At 43.2% G+C, this 20,439-nt stretch overlaps 1 protein-coding gene across 1 annotated transcript; it reads left to right on the top strand.

Annotated features, from left to right (window-relative positions):
- Positions 1–15,734: 15,734 nt before the first annotated feature.
- On the top strand, positions 15,735–19,180 carry LOC142202297 (olfactory receptor 11L1-like). Its single transcript, XM_075272355.1, has 3 exons — positions 15,735–15,749; positions 15,895–15,966; positions 18,254–19,180. Exons 1-3 carry the CDS (start codon positions 15,735–15,737, stop codon positions 19,178–19,180), a joined length of 1,014 nt encoding a protein of 337 aa, XP_075128456.1.
- Positions 19,181–20,439: the final 1,259 nt, after the last annotated feature.

Here is a 20,439-nt window from a genome sequence, read left to right as displayed (position 1 = left end):
GCATGTATCTAATCCTCCAAAGTGTCGTACTGTATGCAGACACACGTATTTAATCCTCCCCTATGTGGTATTGTGTGAAGAGGCACGTATCTAATCCTACGGCGTGTGGAAATGTGTGTAGACACGTGTATCTAATCCTCTGGCGTGTGGTACTGTGTGCAGATGCGCATATCTAATCCTTTGGTATATGGTACTGTGTGCAGATGGGCGTATCTAATCCTCCCCTGTGTGGTACAGTGTGCAGATGCACATATCTAATCCTCTGGCATGTGGTACTGTGTGCAGATGCGCGTATCTAATCCTCCCTGTGTGGTACTGTGTGCTGAGACGCGTATCTAATTCTCTGGCTTGTGGTACTGTGTGCAGAGGCATGTATCTCATCCTCCAAAGTGTGGTACTGTGTGCAGACACACGTATCTAATCCTCCCCGTGTGGTAATGTGTGCTTAGATGCGTATCTAATTCTCTGGCTTGTGGTACTGTGTGCAGACACACGTATCTAATCCTCCCCTGTGTGGTATTATGCAAAGAGGCACGTATCTAATCCTGCGGCGTGTGGAACGGTGTGTAGATGCGCGTATCTAATTCTACGGCATGTATTATTGTGTGCAGACGTGCCTATCTAATCCTACGCCATGTGGTACTGTGTACAGACGTGTGTATCTAATCCTCTGGCATGTGGTACAGTGTGCAGATGCACGTATCTAATTCTCCCCTGTGTGGTACTGTGTGCTGAGACACGTATCTAATTCTCTGGCTTGTGGTACTGTGTGCAGAGGCATGTATCTAATCCTCCAAAGTGTGGTACTGTGTGCAGACACACGTATCTAATCCTCCAGTGTGGTATTGTGTGAAGAGGCGCGTATCTAATCCTACGGCATGTGGAACTGTGTGTAAACGCGGGTATCTAATCCTACGGCATGTGGTACTGTGTGCAGATGTGTGTATCTAATCCTCCGGCGTGTGGTACTGTATGCAGACGCGCGTATCTAATCCTCCCTGTGTGGTACTGTGTGCTGAGATGCTTATCTAATTCTCTGGCTTGTGGTACTGTGTGCAGAGGCATGTATCTAATCCTCCAAAGTGTCGTACTGTATGCAGACACACGTATTTAATCCTCCCCTATGTGGTATTGTGTGAAGAGGCACGTATCTAATCCTACGGCGTGTGGAAATGTGTGTAGACACGTGTATCTAATCCTCTGGCGTGTGGTACTGTGTGCAGATGCGCATATCTAATCCTTTGGTATATGGTACTGTGTGCAGATGGGCGTATCTAATCCTCCCCTGTGTGGTACAGTGTGCAGATGCACATATCTAATCCTCTGGCATGTGGTACTGTGTGCAGATGCGCGTATCTAATCCTCCCTGTGTGGTACTGTGTGCTGAGACGCGTATCTAATTCTCTGGCTTGTGGTACTGTGTGCAGAGGCATGTATCTAATCCTCCAAAGTGTGGTACTGTATGCAGACACACGTATCTAATCCTCCCCTGTGTGGTATTGTGTGAAGAGGCACATATCTAATCCTACGGCGTGTGGAAATGTGTGTAGACGTGTGTATCTAATCCTACGGCATGTGGTACTGTGTGCAGATGTGCATATCTTATGCTCTGGTGTGTGGAACTGTGTGCAGATGTGTGTATCCAATCCTTTGGCATGTGGTACTGTGTGCAGATGCATGTATCCAATCCCCCGGCGTGTGGAACTGTGTGCAGAAGCGCGCATTTAATCCTCTGTTTTGTGTGACTGTGTGCAGACGCGTGTATCTAATCCTCTGGCGTGTGATACTGAGGGCTGATCTGTGTATCTAATCCTCTGATGCGTATATCTCAGTTTGGATATCAGTGTTGGGTTGTGTATGTGGAGTGACCGTGTGTATTGCAGTTGGAATATGAGTAAAAGTCTTGCAGGTTTGTATTGGCTAAGGGGGGGGGCACTGTGTTTGGAATGCTGTATCTCAGCAACGGTACGTCCGAGCGAGTTGGAGTCTCGTCTTAAACCTTCCCGGATATCTGAAGTATCTCTGTACCAAATTTGGTGAAGATCGGTCCAGTCGTTTGGTTCGCATTAGAGAACAGACAGACAGACAGACAGACAGACAGACAGAAATTCATTTTTATAACTAGAGGGAGGACCCGGCTTCGCACGGGTATATTACATTTTATGTTTGTGTAGTGGCCCCATAAGAATTGTCCAATTTTGCACTGGTGTATTTTGTATGTGGTTTGTGTGTATGTCCATAAGCGTCATGCGATTATGTGTATCTCATTTTGGATGTCAGTGAAAAACCTGTGATCAGTTGTTATGGATACCTGGAGTAAAGCTGTATCTAATCCTTCCCCGTGTAGTACTGTGTTTAGATGCAAGTATCCAATCCTTGTTGGTGTGGTACTGTGTGCAGATGCACATATCTAATCCTCCCCGTGTGGTATTGTGTGAAGAGGCGCGTATCTAATCCTCCAGTAAGTGAAACTGTGTGCATACGCGCATATCTAATGACTCTGGCGTGCGGTACAGTGTGCAGATGCGCGTATCTAATACTCTGGCATGTGGTACTGTGTGCAGATGCACGTATCTAAACCTCCCCTATGGTATTGTGTGAAAAGGCGCGTATCTAATCCTACGGCATGTGGAACTGTGTGTAGACGTGGGTATCTAATCCTACGGCATGTGGTACTGTGTGCAGACGTGCGTATCTAATCCTACGGAATTTGGTACTGTGTGCAGACGCGCTTATCTTATCCTCTGGCATGTGGTACTGTGTGCAGACACACGTATTTAATCCTCCCCCGTGTGGTACTGTGTGAAGAGGCACGTATCTAATCCTACGGCGTGTGGAATTGTGTGAAGAGGCACGTATCTAATCCTACGGCATGTGGAACTGTGTGTAGAGGCGTGTATCCAATCCCCCGGCATGTGGTACTGTGTGCGCATATCTAATCCTATGGCATGTGAACTGTGTGTAGACGCGCGTATCTAATCCTCCCCCGTGTGGTACTGTGTGTAAACACGCGTATCTAATCCTCCCCTGTGTGATACTGTGTGCTGAGACGCGTATCTAATTCTCTGGCTTGTGGTACTGTGTGCAGAGACACGTATCTAATCCTCCAAAGTGTGGTATTGTGTGAAGAGGCGCGTATCTAATCCTCTGGCGTGTGGAACTATGATTAGACGCGCGTATCTAATCCTACTGCATATGGTACTGTCTGCAGACGCGTGTATCTAATCCTATGGCGTGTACAACTGTGTGCAGACGCGCGTATCTAATCCTCTGGAATGTGGAGCTGTGTGTAGATGCGTGTATCTAATCCTATGGCATGTGGTACTCTGTGCAGACGCGTGTATCTAATCCTATGGCGTGTACAAATGTGTGCAGACGCACGTATCTAATGCTCTGGAGTGTGGAACTGTGTGTAGACGCCTGTATCTAATCCTTCGGCATGTGGAACCGTGTGCAGACGCGTGTATCAAATCCTTCAGTGTGTGGAACTGTGTGCAGAAATGCATATTTAATCCTCTGGTGTGTGGGCCTGTGTGGAGACCCGTGTATCTAATCTTCTGGCGTGTGATACTGTGTGCTAATCTGTGTATCTAATCCTCTGGAGTGTGGAACTGTGTGTAGACGCCTGTATCTAATGCTTCGGCATGTGGAACCGTGTGCAGGCGCACGTATCTAATCCTATGGCATGTGGTACTGTGTGCAGAAGTGCGTATCTAATCCTATGGCGTGTACAACTATGTGAAGACACGTGTATCTAATCCTCCCCTGTATGGTATTGTGTGAAGAGGCACGTATCTAATCCTACGGCGTGTGGAACTGTGTGTAGACGCGCGTATCCAATCCCCCGGCATGTGGTACTGTGTGCAGATGCGCGTATCTAATCCTCCCCCGTGTGGTACTGTGTGCAGACGTGCATATCTAATCCTTTGGCGTGTGGAGCTATGTGTAGACGCGCGTATCTAATCCTACTGCATGTGGTACTGTGTGCAGACGTGTGTATCTAATCCTATGGCATGTACAACTGTGTGCACATGCGTGTATCTAATCCTCTGGAATGTGGAACTGTGTGCAGACGCGCATATCTAATCCTCTGGAATGTGGAACTGTGTGCAGACGCGTGTATCTAATCCTATGGCGTGTACAAATGTGTGCAGACGCACGTATCTAATCCTCTGGAGTGTGGAACTGTGTGTAGACGCCTGTATCTAATCCTTTGGCATGTGAAACCGTGTGCAAATGCACATATCAAATCCTTCAGTGTGTGGAACTGTGTGCAGAAATGCGTATTTAATCCTCTGGTGTGTGGGACTGTGTGCAGACCCGTGTATCTAATCCTCTGGCATGTGATACTGTGTGCTGATCTGTGTATCTAATCCTCTGATGCGTGTATCTCAGTTTGGATATCAGTGTTGGGTTGTGCATGTGGAGTGACCGTGTGTATTGCATTTGGAATATGAGTGAAAGTCTTGCAGGTTTGTATTGGCTAAGGGGGGGGGGGCACTGTATTTGGAATGCTGTATCTCAGCAACGGTACGTCCGAGCGAGTTGGAGTCTTGTCTTAAACCTTCCCGGATATCTGAAGTATCTCTGTACCAAATTTGGTGAAGATCGGTCCAGTCGTTTGGTTCGCATTAGAGAACAGACGGACAGACAGACAGACAGACAAGAATTCATTTTTATAAGATAGGGAGATATAGAGAGAGAGAGAGATAAAAGTATATACAGCAAGAGATAAACTACAAGTTAAAGCCTGAACAAATAAGATATCCAAGTACAGTCCACTTTCCTTTACTGGGGTGAGGAGTATTCACAGACGTGGAACATGCATCCTCAATCAGATACCTCCAAACAAGCAGTGGATACCACTTGCTACTAGCAGCCACAGAAGGAAGAATCCTATCACTAGGGACGAGCGGTGGACATCGTTATATTCAGACCTTCCTTGGCGATACTTGCACAAGACTCTGAGGTCTCATGGCTGTGGATCCTCCTCACTGGAACCATCTTTTTCTGCATTGTAAACTAGACTTAGGAATTAGCCAGTCCTGCTTTGTGGGCCGCATACCTGAGAACTATACAGACCTACACATTTGATCATTTTAAATCCATAGAGTCAGAAGAAGGCTCTTTCGCTGAAAATGTTTACTCTGTATGGATCACTGTGAATTTACTATCTATAATTAAACTACCACTTGAAGTTATCATTGGAGTGCTTGAATCTCTAATTTCACTTGGACATCGAGTTGGGATCCTATCCAAGCACCTGCACAACAAACAAGCTAACAAGTACCACATACAAATTTAAAGGGATTCTACCATTAAAATCACATTTTTTGTCGATCACATTAAGAAAGGCTATTCTTCTCCTACCTTTAGATGTCTTCTGTTATAGACATGACTCTGGGCCATTTGGGCTGCTCCATATGTTCCTTACTGCTGCGATTCTCTCCTGCATCAGAGTAATGTGTTCAATTACACTCCTGTAATGAGTTTTCTCTTGTTCCCAGGTTTCCTTGGCTATGTCTAGGAGACCACGTGGTTGTCTACCATACACCAAGTGAAATAGGGAAAAGCTTGTGGAGGACTGGGGTACCTCCAGGATTGAAAACAATAAATAGAATGTAAAGCAATCCAAATCTTTGAGGGTTTTATTAAACTTCTCCACTAGGCCATCTGTCTGGGGGCGATATACAGAGGTTCACAGGTGTTTAATTTTCAAGAGCTTGCACATTTCTTTCATTACCTTGGACATAAAAGGAGTCCCTTGGTCAGTCAGGATCTCCTTGGGTAGACCTTCTGAGAGAACATATGAAAGAGCTCCTTGGCAATTAGCTTAGCTGAAGTATTTCTCAAGAGTATGGCCTCAGGGGATTGTGTAGCAAAATCTAACACCACTAGTATATACTGATGACCCCTAGAAGACTTTATAAAAGGATCTACAGGTCCATGCCATGTTTTCAAATGCTACCTCTATAATGGGTAGGGGCACCGAAGGACTCCTGAAATGTGACACAGGGGCGGTTAACTGATACTCTACGCAGGAGTTAGAATACTCTTTAATTTGCTTATCAATTCCTGGCCAATAGAAACGCTGTAGAATGGACCCTTTGGTTTTCTTGTACCCCAGGTGTCCTCGTAACACAAGCTTATGTATCAAATCTAAAACCACTCTTTTATAGGGCTGGGGCACCATCAATCGTTCAACAATTTCTCTCTGTATTTGGTTCACCCTATACAGAAGGTCCTGGTTCATGGACATATAGGGCAACTCCTTATCAGCCCCTGGATACTGGGGCTCACCATTTACTACCTTTACATTCTCCCTGGCATGAGACAAATTAGGACCTCTCATTTGAGCAGTGCAAAAATTGTCGTGGGACACTTTGAGCTCATGCATCTCTGGAACTCCCTCCTGACCTTCAGCATCACCAGCTAACATGGACAGGGGAAAATCATTACCATCTTGGGTCACCCCTACAGTTGGTGTTTCCCTGTCAGGATCAAAAGGTTCAGGGTTAACCTTAGGTAAGACATTATTGACACTCACATTTTCAGGACATGGTAAACTCTACTGTTTCCACATATCCCAAAACAAAGGAAAATCCCTCCCTATAATCACACTATGGAACGGGTATTTAACCACGGCCGCTTTGTGAGAGGCAGGGCCAGAGGTATTTTTTATGGTGACCTCTGCAACAGAATACTCTCTAGTTTTACCATGTATGTACAAGACCCCAACAGTCTGTCCACTGTGCAGTGCAGGGTCGACTAGATCATGGTGCACCACAGTTACAGGGCTCCTAGGGTCCAGGAGAGCCAGTACAGCACACCCGCCACAGTCACAGTACACATCCGTGATTCAGTCACAGATTTTGCATGTTAAGCAAACAAGGATACCATCAATATCCTCCCATCCCATTATTCCCAAGTCTTACCTTTCTTGGAAGTAACAGGTCTGCAGTAGATCCACGGTGGCTTGGTATTGTTCCAAACATACCAGTTGGTCAGGTTTTCCTTGTTCAACCCAGCACTGAGCCTTATGTGGAAGTGATCTGGTGTATTTGTCCCGTACCACTCTCTACACCATCTGTCCGGAGTGTCCTCCTCAGCCTCAAGCTATTTCTTTACCAGATACACCAGGTCATGTATTTGGGATTGGGGTGGGAAACTCTCAGAGAAAATCTATTGGTGCACGCTTCCATCATGTATATGCATGTTCACACTTTGACGAGCCAATATCTCACCTCTTAGTTTAGGGTAGTCCTTAGCCTCCTTGTCACACAGGTTTCCCCGATAAGAAACTACACTACATCTGCCCACTGGTCCTTAGGTAGTTTCTCCCACTTGGCAACTCAAAAACGATACGCCTCTACGTTAATTGTGGATGTCATCTTTTGCAGGACATTCTGTATGGGAGCTTGGGCAGCGGTCTATAGCCTCTGGGTCTCTCTTGCACCAGCACTCTCCTGCTGTCCTCTGGTTGACCAAAGCTTGGCTGAGCAGTGTCAGCTTCTCCATAAGAAGGAAGATCATCTCCTGCTGCTGTTGCCTCTCAGCTTCCATCTGGGCTTGTTGCTGTAACCACATTTACTGCTGCCGTAGTATGACCTGCCCAAACTGTTTCCCAAAGTCCTCCATGCTGGCGGTCTCATTTTTAAGCTTTCCTGGAGTCTTCAACCAGGACATAAGAGAGAAAAAAAAGGGGAGAGGGGTGTATTTCTCTTCATGACTGTTTAAATTGGGTATGCCCACATCCGAAGCACCATATCTGGGGAAGAATACTTGGTCACAGCAATGGTGCTGACTCAACCAGTCAGAGACAGGGACACAAAATCTGTAGCGAACAATCAATCGATCAGGCACAAAAAGTAGCAAAATAAAATACAGCATTAACTTCAGGCAAAAACAGTATGAAACTAAATCCTGCTCGTCTGAGCACAACTAACAATGAATACTAACTGTACATGGGGCTTTCTACCAGACACACGAATCAACCAACAATAGCACAATACTGTCTCTCCAGACTCACAGTGTCTGTACAGATTTCAGATCCACCCTGGACCACACATAAGGATGAGTTCAGACGTTTTTGTTTTTTTCAGGATTTTGATGCCCCATTGAAATCAATGTGAAACAATCATTATTTTATTTCTGTTCCGGCTCCCAGAAAAAAAGAAGTGACATGCTCATTCTTTATGTGGATGCAGCTGCGGACATCCACCTGAAGACAGTCCCTGCCAACTAGGCTCATTCATTTGGAATGCACTGCACCGGCATCCAGTCGCAGCTATCAGTTTTTTTGGTCTGGAATCTGAGGCAGCCTCCACCTCAAATTCCAAATCAATAAACTCCGTCTGAACCCGGCCTTATTAATTGCAAAGAAACACAAATAGTGGAATTATCACCACCAAAAACCATTACTTTCCAAATATATCACCAACTAAAACGGGAAAAGTATAAATAGTGGGGTTGAGCCGATCTTGACTTTTCAGGATCGATTTTGAAATCTGATTTCCGATCATTTTTCATTCGAACCCGATCTCGATCCCAATTCTGATCCCAATGCAAGTCAAAGGGATTTTCTTACTAATCGGAGATCGGATTTTAAAAACAATCCTATTCACTATACAGCATGGAATCTAACAATTGAACGCTTTAATTGTTAGAATCCACGCTGTGTAGTGATTTTTTTTAATCACTAAGTAGCCAGAGGATTTTTTTTTAATCCTCTGGCTACTTAGTCCCCCCTGGTGTCCACTTACCTGCAGAGATGGCTGGTCCGGTGCCCGGTGTTCTTGTTCTTTTTCACCTCACTGCCCCTGCCTCACAGGTTAGGAGAGTGTGGGCAGGTACAGGGCGGGGAGACGTGACGTTTCCCCTCCCAGTACCCACCCACACTCTCCTAAGCCACAAGCCCCGCCTTCTTCCTAGCTCTTTAATACTAACCTGGGAGGCGGAGGCAACAAGGCGAAGAAGAACGAGAACACCGGGCACTGGACCAGCCATCTCTGCAGGTAAGTAGCTACTAGAGATGTTAGCTAGTCTCCCATTAGAATGAATGGACGCAGCCGGCGCACAGGGGGTTAAGGCTGTGTGCCGGCTGCTTCCATTCATTCCTATGGAACAGCAACGGAGCCTTCACACTGAGTATACACTCCGCTCAGAATGAGCGGAGCGTATACTCAGTGTGAAGGCTAACATTGTTAGTAGAGATGAGCGAACAGTGTTCTATCGAAGACATGTTCGATTGGATATCTGGGTGTTCGCCATGTTCAAATCGAATCGAACACCGCGTGGTAAAGTGCGCCAAAACTCGATTCCCTTCCCACCTTCCCTGGCGCCTTTTTTGCACCAATAACAGCGCAGGGGAGGTGGGACAGGAACTACGACAATGGGGGCATTGAAAAAAATCGGAAAAACTCATTGGCTGCTGAAATCAGGTGACCTCCATTTTAGACGAATAGTGGATTTCAAATCCGGGTCATATGAGAATGTGAACTTTGTGACTATGAGACAGGGATAGCTGTACAGGCAGGGATAGCTAGGGATAACCTTTATTTAGGGGGGAATGTTATTAAAAATAACTTTTTGGGGCTCTATCGGGTGTGTAATTGTGATTTTTGTGAGATAAACTTTTTCCCATAGGAATGCATTGGCCAGCGCTGATTGGCCACAGAGTACAGAATTCGGCCAATCAGCGCTGGCTCTGCTGGAGGAGGCGGAGTCTAAGATCGCTCCACACCAGTCTCCATTCTGGTCCGACCTTAGACTCCGCCTCCTCCAGCAGAGCCAGTGCTGATTGGCCGAATTCCGTACTCTGGCCAACCAGCACTGGCTAATGCATTCTATTGGCGTGATGAAGCAGTGCTGAATGTGTGTGTTTAGCTCAACTACGCCGGTGTAATAGTTGATCTAAGCACACACATTCAGCTCTGCTTCAATCAGCGCTGGCCAATGCATTCTATTAGCGTGATGAAGCAGAGTGTGCACAAGGGTTCAAGCGCAAGCTGACAGGGATTTCCATGTAATGAAGTGATTTATATGCCCCCAGACATGCTTCCCCTGCTGTCCCAGTGTCATTCCAGGGTGTTGGCAGAATTTTGTGTGGTGTCATAGTGGACTTGGTGACCCTCCTGAGACGGATTTGGGATTCCCCCTTAACAAGTATATGTTCCCCATAGACTATAATGGGGTTCGAAACCCGTTCGAACACTCGAACAGTAAGTGACTGTTCGAATCGGATTTCGAACCTCTAACATTTTGGTGTTCGCTCATCTCTAATTGTTAGCTTTTCCCACAATGTTTGGCCAGTAGCAATGCATTGTGGGAAATAATCACCGATCTCGATCCCACCTAAAAAGATTGTGTTCGGAATTCCGATCACGATCGTGAAATTTTCTCGATCGACGATCGGAATCCGATCTTTTCCGAACACGATCGCTCAACCCCAATAAATAGTGGAACGTTTCTTTATTTAAGGTACGTAACCTGTGATATAGTAAAAACTATTAAAACCACTAAGAATCAGCACTTGATTATTAGGGGAATAAAAATGATTTTTGTTTGTCCAGCTGATCTGCACCTACGTATAACAAAACAAAATCCCCTAAGGGCATGTACAGGGCTAGGTACTCCTGCCCACCTATTGACACCCTCCAATATCAATACTACGAGTCAGGTGTGGGGCTCCGCTATTCCCAATTTCTCCCTTGTATGTACATGTCCCTACCTACAGTCCTATGAAAAAGTTTGGGCACCCCTATTAATCTTAATCATTTTTAGTTCTAAATATTTTGGTGTTTGCAACAGCCATTTCAGTTTGATATATCTAATAACTGATGGACACAGTAATATTTCAGGATTGAAATGAGGTTTATTGTACTAACAGAAAATGTGCAATATGCATTAAACCAAAATTTGACCAGTGCAAAAGTATGGGCACCTCAACAGAAAAGTGACATTAATATTTAGTAGCTCCTCCTTTTGCAAAGATAACAGCCTCTAGTCGCTTCCTGTAGCTTTTAATCAGTTCCTGGATCCTGGATAAAGGTATTTTGGACAAACAATTCAAGTTCAGTTAAGTTAGATGGTTGCCGAGCATGGACAGCCCGCTTCAAATCATCCCACAGATGTTCAATGATATTCAGGTCTGGGGACTGGGATGGCCATTCCAGAACATTGTCATTGTTCCTCTGCATGAATGCCTGAGGATTTGGAGCGGTGTTTTGGATCATTGTCTTGCTGAAATATCCATCCCCGGCGTAACTTCAACTTCGTCACTGATTCTTGAACATTATTCTCAAGAATCTGCTGATACTGAGTGGAATCCATGCGATCCTCAACTTTAACAAGATTCCCGGTGCCGGCATTGGCCAAACAGCCCCAAAGCATGATGGAACCTCCACCAAATTTTACAGTGGGTAGCATGTGTTTTTCTTGGAATGCTGTTTTTTTTTGGACGCCATGCATAACGCCTTTTTGTATGACCAAACAACTCAATCTTTGTTTCAACAGTCCACAGGCTTGTCCAAATGTGCTTTTACATACCTAAGGGGGCTCTGTTTGTGGCGTACGTGCAGAAACGGCTTCTTTCTCATCACTCTCCCATACAGCTTCTATTTGTGCAAAGTGCGCTGTATAGTTGACCGATGCACAGTGACACCATCTGCAGCAAGATGATGCTGCAGCTCTTTGGAGGTGTCTGTGGATTGTCCTTGACTGTTCTCACCATTCTTCTTCTCTGCCTTTCTGATATTTTTCTTGGCCTGCCACTTCTGGGCTTAACAAGAACTGTCCCTGTGGTCTTCCATTTCCTTACTATGTTCCTCACAGTGGAAACTGACAGGTTAAATCTCTGAGACAACTTTTTGTATTCTGCCCATGAACAACTATGTTGAACAATCTTTGTTTTCAGATCATTTGAGAGTGGACTGTCCATGCTCGGTGACCATCAAACTTAACTGAACTTGAATTGTTTTGTAGAAAGAAATGGTCCAAAATACCTTCATCCAGGATCCAGGAACTGATTAAAAGCTACAGGAAGCGACTAGAGGCTGTTATCTCTGCAAAAGGAGGATCTACTAAATATTAATGTCACTTTTCTGTTGAGGTGCCCATACTTTTGCACCAGTCAAATTTTGGTTTAATGCATATTGCACATTTTCTGTTAGTACAATAAACCTCATTTCAATCCAGAAATATTACTGTGTCCATCAGTTATTAGATATATCAAACTGAAATGGCTGTTATAAACACCAAAATATTTAGAACTAAAAATGATTAAGATTAATAGGGGTGCCCAAACTTTTTCATAGGACTGTATATATTCAAATGATATTTGAGTCAGAATTTTAACACTTTTAAAATCCCTGCACATTTATGACGCTCCGTACAACAGATTCCTAAGTGTCTAAAACTACGAATGGGATTAAAGGCAGCGCAGGGCTCAGCAGTATTGATAAATATCCATTAATGGCTGCCATTGCCATTGCCAAACGTATATAAATCTTTAGTCTCTGTTGCCTTATTGATACAGGGATGGGGGATTTTGACCTAAAGGATAAGAATGTGTTAGACTGGACATGATACCTTATACTGTATACTATATGTGATATTTTATGCTGTTATTATACAAATCTCAGTGTTAATCCTATGACACTAGTTATAGGCTAAGGCTCCGGTCACACCTGTATTGGGTGACCTTTCGGGAACTCTATCCCCCTTTCCGCTTACAATATGTGATTTGTGGGTGGAAAGAGGCTGGATCACCCGGCGGACCCCATTATAGTCTATGGGGTCCACAGGTATCCGCTTTTTAAGGTGAGAGGGTTTCTGTCTTCCAGGTCCCCAAACAGACCCGAAGAACAGAAACCCGAATACTAGTGTAAAACTAATGTAAGACGTCGTCACAAATTGTCTGTATTTGGATAATGTGGAATGAAATTGTAGCAAGAAACAAGAGCTAATTAGAACTTACTGGTATGTGCTGCCCATAGGAGTGGGGCTGACCAACTCTGCCGAATCCTGTGCCTGTCCCAAGAGACAAATACATGGAATTAAAAGGGATGAATGCAAAACCCTCCTTGGTCACACAGACCATGCAATCCTCTTCTAGGCTCCTCTGCAATTTTACAGGATCACCCGAGATGAAAAGAAAAACTTTTGAGAAATTCAAGTTGAACCCATCATTCTGAACCAATTTGCTGACCTCTGGTATTTAATTAGTTAACTGGCTCCCACGGTCACATGGTGTCTGCTTTAGGCTCTTGTTATTGATGGCCTGGACATGTCTGCTGCATGAACCATCTCCATACTAAACATACAACTGTGCAGGAAGAGGATAAAGACTAAGTGATGAGTTATATCTCTAATCTTATAATTAATTGTGGAAGGGATTAGATTTAGAATTAATTAATTAGAATTAACCATAAGATCAATTTGTTATACAGTGCTGTGCAAATGTTTTAGTCATGTGTGGAGAAATAGGCTGAATAGTAAGAATGCTTCGTAAAATAAAGGGTTAACAGCTTATTGTTATCAATTATCAAAATTAAGTAAATGAACAAAAGAGAAATGTAAATCCCATCAATATTTGGTGTGACCTCTCTCCTTTGCCTTCCTTCAGTCTCGTTACTTGCAGAAGAACTAAGCCCAGATCTTCTGTAGATGTTGCTTGCTCCAATCCATCTGTCTCTTCATGTTATCCCAGACAGACTGGATGATGATGAGATCAGGGCTCTGCGGGGGCCGGATCATTACTTCCAGGACTCCTCCTCCAAAGGGCAAAGGTCACATCGAATATTGATGGGATTGACATTTCTTACATAGAATAGTTGAAAAAGGCGCAAATCTGTGAAGTTCATCCAAGTGGTGGGACATGGACCTGGCTAAAGGGAAGGGATGAGGGAAACAAGCATTCTATGTAATAATATATTCATCATTCTTATTATTCTGACTATTCGATCACAACAATGGGAATCAGATATAATATTCTGAGGCTTCAGTTACCGTATCATTACCTGCCCACACAGTCTACAGCCCATGCCGTCTATAGTCATCTTCTCGCATCTCCTCTGAGGATCCTCAGTTTCTGGCTCTTCTTCTGTAACTGTAGACAATATTAGTCAGACATTCTCACTTGGCAGAAATAATATATTTGTAAGATACAAAGTCATATGTGTGTGCAATAACAGTAATTATCATTTTATCTTTTCTCCTTCATCACCGTGGATTTCCTCCTGTAAGTCCCCATGTCCTCACCTCTGACCAGCAGTATATGGACAAAAGTATCGGGACCTACAGTATGTATTACATATAGAGGAGATTCTATGACATCCCATCATTAATGTATAATTCATATATATATATATATATATATATATATATATATATATATATATATATATATATATATATTATCACCTTCTCATCACTATGATCCTGTTTCCAGTTCCTGTGCAACAGTAATCACCATCGTCGAGGTCATCTCCATCCGCGCTACTTTTTTCAGTCTGTGATAGGACATGTCATAGGACCGGCCATGGGCTTCTTCACCTTCATCATAATTTCCATCCTTAGTTTACTCCTAGTGCCCTTACCAGTACAACCACCACCATGGCCACAAGGGTCAAGTTCTTAACGTCCACCGGGCCCTTCTCCATATCACAGATCAAGCTATTCTCAAGTTCATCAAACCATGGAACACTTTCTGCAGGAATATCTTCCTTAGAATGAGTGCTTGGAGAAAATGTGTGGTTAATAAGGAGCCCAGTATGGAGATATTTACCTACGATCAGAGTATCAGTCCGATCAACCTCCTGCTGTGACTGAGATGATGAGTGAGCCATATACTTCACAATCTCATCTGCTTTCAGTTCATTGTAATATTTTTTAACTTAACTGAACTTGAATTGTTTGTCCAAAATACCTTTATCCAGGATCCAGGAACTGATTAAAAGCTACAGGAAGCGACTAGAGGCTGTTATCTTTGCAAAAGGAGGATGTACTAAATATTAATGTCACTTTTCTGTTGAGGTGCCCATACTTTTGCACCGGTCAAATTTTGGTTTAATGCATATTGCACATTTTCTGTTAGTACAATAAACCTCATTTCAATCCTGAAATATTACTGTGTCCATCAGTTATTAGATATATCAAACTGAAATGGCTGTTGCAAACACCAAAATATTTAGAACTAAAAATGATTAAAATTAATAGGGGTGCCCAAACTTTTTCATAGGACTGTATGTGCTGACATGAGGAGTCAAAAACAAAAATCAAAAATTGAAATTGCCTGTGGCGTGAAGGGGTTAATGAATTACATTACTTTCAAACATGTTTTGTCATTAGTTTATTAAGTTAATGTCAGACTCCTAATCCTTATCTCTTACCTTAGTAATCTTATAAATAAATCTAGTCAACGCTCCGCTCCGAGACGACGACTTGTGGGAATAAATCATAGATTAGTAATAATAGGTGTATGGAATTATTCCTCAGTGGGATAGACAAGAAGCAGCCCCCATGGAGACACAATCCACAGCCCCTCACCTCCGCATTGTGTATTTATAGCCATCACGGTCAGTGATATTCTGGTGTTTGCCATATGAATGCTCAGGTGTCGGCTCAGGTTCTGTATTGTCAGGATTCCTTGAGAACATTCTGTACTATAGACACAAGAGAAATTACTGACAAAAAGTTCATTGATTTTGATCACACAGAAATATTTCCGTAAGAACATGGACACAACTGATGTAAGTACAGGGGGAGAGCAGACATTCTGCAAAATCAGGCTTGGATGTTAGTTAGACTTGTCAATGACATTTCAATGTGTCTTATATAGAGGTTTACCCCCAGTAGTACTAAAGGGCTTCCTCATTCTTTCCTTCTCTGTATCAGGGGGAGAAGTTTGGCCGTGTAGTCTTCGCCTTCCCTACCCAGAACAAATCCGGCTTGTTCAGTGTGGATCAGGTTTGGGATAAGGGGTTTCAAGCGAAGAGCCAAGATTTTTGCCCAAATATATTGTAAGCCGATGGCTGGTCAGGTAATTGAGGGGGTGTACATCTCACGCAGACTACTCAGGTGGGTGAGATGGAGAAAACTCCAGGAATGTTTGTTCTCAGCAGACAACTTTTGTCTGCTGAGCATTTTGGTAAATGCTCAGTACTGGGCTGGATTTTTAGGAATGGCAGGTAGGTTGGTAGTGGGACCTGTCATTCCACCCCCCCTCCAGTCCACACTTTGGGTATGTTCCGGCAGTGACTCAGCTGCAGAGAGTCTCCTCATCAAGGAGGCTTAAGAAGTTGCTCCAGCAGCAGACATTGGCAGTACTTGGCTGGAGAGCCAGAGAGGTCATATTTGTGGTGCTGTGTCCTGAATTATTCAACTCACTTTTGATTTCTGTTATCCTAGGTGAGGTCACGTATTCTTATGTTTAGTTAGAGCCTAGCTGGGCAGGTGTATATTTTTGTATTGTTTCCTTTTATTGCTGCACTACCTTTTTTGAGTGAAAATAAAACTCTACTATTGTTTTGGACTAAAGAAACTGGACTTGTGTGTCTATGCCACCCCACCTAGCAACCCCAGACCCTGACAATATTCAATAAGGAGATGAGCTCCTGCATTGTTACAAGTCTTTACCCTCTTTGGGAATGAGGGTGATATGGGCCTCCTGTGATTGAGTTGTTAAGCTACCTCCTTGTAATAATTTATTGCAAGCTCGGGAAAGGTGAGGAGTCAGCATGTTGAATTTTTTTTATAGTAGGTCAATGGAAGGCCATCGGATCCCGGACTTTTTCCCAGAGGAAAGCTGTGTAGGACTGTGTTGTTTGAATTCTGATAAGGTAATAGGTTCCACCATAGTCTTCGCCTTTTTGTTAGTGATTCTTCATAAATTTAGGGAGGATAGGAAGGTTTCGGTTATTTGTATTCCTTTTGGTTTCAGAAATGTTGGTAGGTTCACAGTTTAGATTGTAAAGGTTGGATTCATTAAGCAACATCAAAGAGGGCCTGGATGTCTTTTTTGAAGAGAAAAATATAACAGGATATGGACTCTAGATTTTAAGGACACGCTTATCCAAGGTTTCTATACTGACTGCTAGATTTGGAGTCAGGAAGGATTTTTTTTCCCCCTGAAATAGGGCAATTGGTATGAGCCTCATGGTTTTTTTTGCCTTCCCCTGGATCAACACTGCAGGGATTGTAGGGTTATAGGTTGGACTTGATGGACTGATGTCTTTATCCAACCTCATCAACTATGTAACTGTGTAACCAATTTGCACCTATTGGATTCCTAAGCTCTGAGCCCCAGTGATCCCCGATGAGCAGTTATCGCCGTCAGCCACTGACCTCAGCGGTCTCATACTGCTCATACTAACTAACACTAACACTGCTAAGGTCAGTGATTGGCTGTGCTGGTCATATCCATATACAGCAAGTCAATGTTGCAAGGAGGTATACAACTGCTAACAGTGACCAGTAAAGATCAGTGCTGGAGCTGTATACAGTATATAGGTGACTATTGATTAGCCTATTATATTTACATGTAGCCATCTTATAACTAATCCTGGACAAATCCTCTTACAGTATACATATATTACTCAGTGCTTACATTAACCTATTATTACTAGTGACTAGAGATGAGTGAACAGTAAAATGTCCGAGTTTCGATATTCGTTTCGAGTAGCCCTCAATATTCGACTACTCGAATCGAATATCGAACCCTATTATAGTCTATGGGGGGAAAATGCTCGTTTCAGGGGTAGGCAACATTCGATCAAATTATACTTACCAAGTCCATGAGTGAGGGTCGGGCTGGATCCTCCAAGAAGTCTTCTCCGTGCAGCGTCCCCGCGGCATCTTCTGGCTCTGAATTCACTCTGCCAGGCATCGGGCCTTGGGCAGAGCCGACTGCACATGCCCACACTACAAGCAGACATGCGCAGTCGGCTCTGCCCAGGTCCGATGCCTGGCAGAGTGAATGAAGAGCCAGAAGACGCCACGGGGAAGCTGCACGGAGAAGACTTCTAAAGGTAGGAGAAGAACCAGCGTTGATTGGCCGACTGTATAGCATTCGGCCAATCAATGCTGGTTCTGCATCAAACTTTTACATTCGAACAGCGAGTGGTACTCAATCGAGTACGAGTATTTCGAATACTGTAGTATTCGATCGAATACCTACTTGATCGAGTACTACTCACTCATCTCTACTAGTGATGTAAGATTACTTACTAACACTTTATATCTTTCCTATATAAAGGGGAACAATCTGACTGTGGTCACAGAGTTTTTCCTCCTTGGATTCCAAGGCAGCCAGTATGTGAGGAGTCTCCTGTTCTGTCTTTTCCTGGTGATTTACTGTGGGACAATATGTGGGAATTTCCTGATCATCACCCTGGTGTCCACCAGTAAGATCCTCCACACTCCAATGTACTTCTTCATCTCACAACTCTCCGTGAATGACATCCTCCTGACTACATATATCTCTCCCAACATGCTTCAAACCTTACTAAATAATGGGGTGACCATTACTTTAGCCGGGTGTATCAGTCAGTTTTATTTCTTCAGCACTTCAGAAGCCTTTGAGTGTTTCCTCCTCGCTGTGATGTCCTATGACAGATATGTGGCCATCTGTAACCCCCTCCATTACACATCTATAATGACAAGTGACCATTGTATACAATTGTCCACCACCTGTTGGTTGGTCGGTTTTTCTATCATATTCATTGACATTCTTACTATATCGAAGCTAATGTTCTGTGGATCAAATATCATTGACCATTTCTTCTGTGATCTTCTTCCTTTACAAGAAATCTCCTGTTCTGACATCTTGATTCTTCGATTAGAATTTTTTTTCCTTAGTATAATATCAGTGATTATACCAACAATAGTGATCGTCTTATCCTATGCTAAGATTATTGTGGCCGTCTTAATGATCCCATCCAGTACTGGTAGACAGAAAGCCTTCTCCACCTGTAGCTCCCACCTCATTGTGGTCTCCATCTTCTACTGGACCATGTTCAGTGTTTATGTGTTTCCAACCAAGGTAAAATCAATGAACATTAGTAAGATCCTATCGTTGCTATATACTGTCTTTACTCCATTCATCAATCCTATTATTTATAGCCTGAGGAACAAATACTTCCGGAAAGCTGTGAATAAATTAATTAAAAAACATAAAACTTAATCTAGAAGTAAGACCTAAAATTGGATTACAAGTGAAATGCATAATACTTTACACAATATGATTGTCTTTGCAAAAAGGAAAAAAAAATGTTCATGTACGATGTTTTTGCACATCTGTTTAGCTTGCATGGTGTCTCGAGACAGATCTGAGAAAGGCTCCCATGTTCATACACTGGAGGAAGAGATTGTAGCTTCCTAGTCAGGGTATGGAGTAAGGAATCCCTCTAGATAGAATATTTCTTCTCCTGCTTCCATGCCAACAATTTTTGTTGTCATATTTTCCACCTCATCAGCCCAAGAGTAGCAAGTGCCAATAAGCTTATTGTGGGATTTGGTAAATTCCCCCATTTTGTTTCCTTTATGATCTTCCCTGTGACCTGGATGGTTTATACACTGTCTACCAATAAGTATTTGGACACCCATGCCAATGAAGATATCTGTGGTTGTGATGTACGTCTCGCCTTCCACCGTTAAGTATTGTGTAGGAAACAGCACCAGCATTGGCATTAGTCACATGCAAAACACCACAAAGTGCAGAGTTGTCTGATTTTGAAAAAGGGGTAATTGTGGAGTACCACAGAAATGGTCGATCCTTAAGGGAAATAACAAGCAAACTGAATTACCCAAAATCGACAGTGGCCTATGTGATTATGAAATGGGAGGTGAACGGTGTTTGTCGGAATGTGCCCCAAGTCGGCAGACCCCCGAAACTGGGGACTAGAGACCGACGAGTGCTGGCCAGAGAAACCGCACCCAATCGATGGCTCACATACACCAGGAGTGTCACCAGGCATCTGGGAGTATTGTGTCCATATGACTATCTACAGAGCATTTCACATTTGAAATATGTGAATATTTCCAAATTTCCATCATATTTACTTTTTTTAAAATAAATTTTGATCAATATTTACCACTAACAAGAAGTACAACGTGTCACAAAAAAAAACAATCTCAAAATCACTTGTGTAAGTAAAAGCATCTTAAAGTTATCACCACTTAAACTCGATTAAAGTTCCTTCCTCCTCAGCCATATGCCTGCTATTATTTTCCCTAACATCATTCACCATTACACATCACTAAACAATTTCTCTTTTATTATACTTGTATCTTTGTTTTATCCCAAAATAATAAAAATAATAAAAAATAAAATAAAATAAATAAAAATAAAATAAAAATAAAAAATCTAAAAATAAAAACCTACTTATCACACTTTTCCTGTGTCATCACCCTTGTATATTGAGGTCCATATATAATCCCATT

This window comes from Leptodactylus fuscus, chromosome 5 (genome assembly GCF_031893055.1).
Source record: "Leptodactylus fuscus isolate aLepFus1 chromosome 5, aLepFus1.hap2, whole genome shotgun sequence".
In the NCBI taxonomy this organism is placed as follows: domain Eukaryota; kingdom Metazoa; phylum Chordata; class Amphibia; order Anura; family Leptodactylidae; genus Leptodactylus; species Leptodactylus fuscus.
The sequence above is the reverse complement of the archived record's forward strand: the minus strand, read 5'-3'. Positions and strand labels throughout refer to the sequence as shown.